General features: G+C 34.4%; 1 protein-coding gene across 3 annotated transcripts in view; it reads right to left on the bottom strand.

The window, feature by feature from the left end:
* The window catches only part of LOC106459473 (cholesterol 7-desaturase-like), a 51830-nt gene that overhangs the window by 43385 nt on the left and 4622 nt on the right, over positions 1-3823 (bottom strand). For 2 of the 3 annotated variants that reach the window (XM_022385969.1, XM_022385965.1), the window contains exon 1: positions 58-286. The exons of the other annotated variant lie outside the window; for it this stretch is intronic. Coding sequence is in view for 1 of the 2 variants with exons in the window: in XM_022385965.1 (XP_022241673.1) it covers positions 58-80 (23 nt within the window). In the remaining variant the exon portion in view is untranslated. Of the gene's footprint in view, positions 1-57; positions 287-3823 lie in introns of those variants that run through there. 3 annotated transcript variants of the gene reach the window in all.

Raw genomic sequence — 3823 nt, 5'->3', positions numbered from 1 at the left:
ATTTAGTCGTGTTAAAAAAAAAAAAAAAAAAAAAAAAAAAAAAAAAAAAATACTTACCTTGTTTTTTGTAAGAGCTCCATTCACTGCAAAGAAATTGACTTCAATTTTCTCTCCTCCTCGTCCCTATTTCATAAGTACTCCATCGTTTGCATATTAACAAAGTCAACAGCAAATTAAGTATAAAAAGAAAAGATCAGCCTTTTGGAAAAGAATATATTCTAATGCTTGTTTGGTTATCTAAATAATGTGATTTTAGTATTTTGTTTTAAACTTGGAGAAATGGATCCAGTTAAAAAAAAATTAAAGTATAATATGTATGTTACACTTAAACAAAAAAAAAAACAGTCTTTCTAATGAACTCCTCCTTTGGTCAATGCACAGTCGCAGAGAATTTCTAACATACTACGAGAAACGCGTAGTTCGATTGTAGCGTCACGGCAGGTAGAAAATCTGTCATGAGCTAAGCTTATCAACCACTCGCGTCTAGTACAGATAAGAATCAAAATACTTGGTTCGTTTTTGGCCACTCTTATAACTAACCAGTTAACCGCGGGTGGTTACTTCGTTTGCAGACGATCTCTCTTCACAGTCGGAGGCTGGCCGACTTATCCGACAGGTGGCCAGAAAGGCTACATTTTATTGGTGGTCGTTCCTTTCTCATCCCATGTGGTTTTGAAGGTCATATTGAAGACGTGGATATATATGTGAACTTCACGCTAAGTTTGAATGAATCTCGAAAAACATTGGTGTTCTATATGAAACCAATAACGTAGAGTAGTTGAGTTATTAATACATGTAAACCAAACAAACGTACCGCACTATTTTGTTCATTAAACTTCGGTTTCAATCTGGTAATAGATAGATTTTCCTTAATTCGCAGTACTTTTTTACTGTTGGCCCTAGGAAGGATTTTAATTTGTCTTTTTTTATAGGATCATTATATTCATTCAGCGCTTATTGCTTGAGAATGAAGTAGATTAGCATGTTGTTGTATGCTGCCTGTTGACCATCTAGCGGTGGAACGGATATAACCAAATAAACATTCAACATATTCATTTTTTCAGGGAGGTCTTCAAAGTATGTATGTGTTCATAACACCGTATAAAATACAGTAATCTGTATACGGGCAAAAAAAACTCACTACAATTTTATTTTTTAAGGGTATGCTTTACGACATAACTTGTTACTTATCTAATCAGAATAGCCTGGTTCCCAGTATATGGGAGGGTGGGGGCGAAGCTCTTCATTTTCTGAAACGCTTGTTTAGGAAACTTAATTTTATTATTGCCATTCTAATGTAAGTTTAGTGCTAAATTTTTAATTTTCTCTAGCGGTATGTTGGTATTAAAGAACCTTATGTCAAAATTAACACGGTATTCCATTCTTAAAATTCACTTTCTTGTTTTTTGTAGTGTTCTCATTTATAATTAGTTCTAACAACTCATTTGTTTTGGTTTTCATAACTGATTTTTCCATAGTTCAGTGACGCAAATTTGGAAATTAATATTCACTGTTTTTTGTTGTTGTTTTTTTTTTTTGTTTTTTTTCTATCACAAGGATTTTTTTACAAATCGGGAAGAAAAAACTTAGATCAAATTACTTCGTTTACCACAACGACCGTTTTTATTATGTTTGTTAACAAAAAATACAAACAAACTGAAAAAAGGGGAAGAACGTTGATGTCAAACGAATATGCATCCTCATTCATAGTGACTTGTATGCGTGACATCTACGACTTTTAGTCTCAAAACAACGTGGTGTGGTCTTTCTCTTACGCATTAAGTTATGACGTTTTGTAAAAAAAAAAATCTGTACGTGATGGAGAAAAAGGGATATCATTTCGGATTCAGCGTACAAGAATTACTGTAGCACATGTAAAAATTTCGGAACAATAAAACCATCGCAGGCCAGTGTTATTAAAGTACTCCTACATATGGGCTAGCTGAGACACACCCAGCTGCTTTAAGTTCAGCTTTTCTATCTCATTTTATGGGGACAAGAATGAAAAATAAAGGGAAGGGGGGTACTTTAAAGTTTATGAAATAAGAGATAAAAGGAAAAACAACATATTACATTAACTGTATTAATTACTAGGTTAAATCTTAATTCTGATCAATGTTGGTAGCTTGCTTTTATCAAAGTCAATGACAATATTATGAAATACGTGATGTTCGTTGAAATTTAAAAAAAAAAAATAAAAAAAAAAAAAAGTTTCGTTACATGTCGGTATATTACAATAACAGCTTATCATGTAGTACACCTTTACGTGTTAAAATAGTTGCAGTATGTAGAAAAGCAAACGTATTGATGAAAATCTATGTGGTTTGTTAAATTTGAAATGGTAACTTTCTACGTCAAAAAATATACACAATAGTACTTAGAAATTATCAAAATATCCCCTTTCCCTTTTAATGTTGGTTAGTTTTCTGTGAAATCGGTTATTAAACATATTTAACCTCCATGATACAACTTCTGTGATTTATGTATGAATTTAAAATTCAGGTTTACTTGCACGTGCCGACATGACTCGTATATTTAAAAAATCGGAGACTATATTATACGTATCAAATCATCTTGCCTCGGGCCATTCCTGCGGCCTAAGACTACAAAAGTAAAAAATCCTGAACTCTCTTGCTGCAATTCAGATAGAGTAACGAGTTCTTAGAAATACGAACAGCGCATAATGACATAACTTTGCAACGAGAAAACGCCATCTTTGTACGGATCGGATGCCATCAGGACGCAGCATCCAGTCGCACGTCCAAGTCAACATATAAGAAATATGTACAAAAAGGAATTCGTGCTATACCATTCTCAAGCATCTCTCGTGGACTTTTGTGCCTTTGAATTTTTTAAACAATCCCTCATAATTCGCGTCCGCACATTGTCGATGTATACAAAAAGTGGAGGGGGGGTATGATTGACCTCGGTGTATTGAGCAAAAACCTCCTACAGAGCAATAATCAATGAGAACGTCCATCACGGTGAATACGTCTACGATGGGAGAAGGGACTACCCCCCTCCCCCCGACAGTCATCCTTTTATTATTCTCGTACATTGTGAATAGCCACCCAATTATATACATTCCTAAATAATCAAATCAATATACGTAAAACTCGCCAATGTCTGTTGTATGTATAGTACAACCAAAATGCATGAAACTATAGGTTTAATGTACCGTAATTTGTGAGCTTTTTTTTTAATTCATTTGGGGCCTATTCTAAATACATCGTGATTATGAAGTGCATAAACATTTGTGTGTGTACGAAGTCATCAAGAAATTAATGTCGCTATTTTTTTTATTTTTTTTAAGAAGAAAAAAAAAACTGAGCAACTGGTATAATAAAACATTTATCAGATGAAATAGCCTCCATTCTTATCGATGATGCTTTTCCATCTTACAATCAGGTTGTTAATACCAGGATTAAAGAACTCGCTTGGCTTTGAAACAACAACAAAAAAATGTCGATGTCCTCTTTAACACCTTCCACATTTGCATACGTTTTCCCATTAAGATTTTATTGCAGCTAACGAAAAAGATGGTAATCCAGTACCATATCTGGAGAATTCCCAACCCAACTCCATAATCTTGTGTTGCGTCAAACGTGCCACAACGTGCATTGTCGTGAAGAAGAAGAACACCTTTCCGATTGACGAGTGAAGGGCGTTTCTGATGAAGGATTTGATTTAAACTTAGTTGCTGACTATAGATCTCTGCATTGACAGTTCGCTGTGGATTAAGGCGGTCGAAATGAATTACTCCTTTGACGTCCCACTAAATGCAAAGCATCACTTTCTGTGGATGAAGTCCAGGTTTTTGGGT

This window comes from Limulus polyphemus, unplaced genomic scaffold, assembly GCF_000517525.1.
Source record: "Limulus polyphemus unplaced genomic scaffold, Limulus_polyphemus-2.1.2 Scaffold614, whole genome shotgun sequence".
Classification (NCBI taxonomy): Eukaryota; Metazoa; Arthropoda; class Merostomata; order Xiphosura; family Limulidae; genus Limulus; species Limulus polyphemus.
This window is presented reverse-complemented; position numbering and strand designations above follow the sequence as displayed.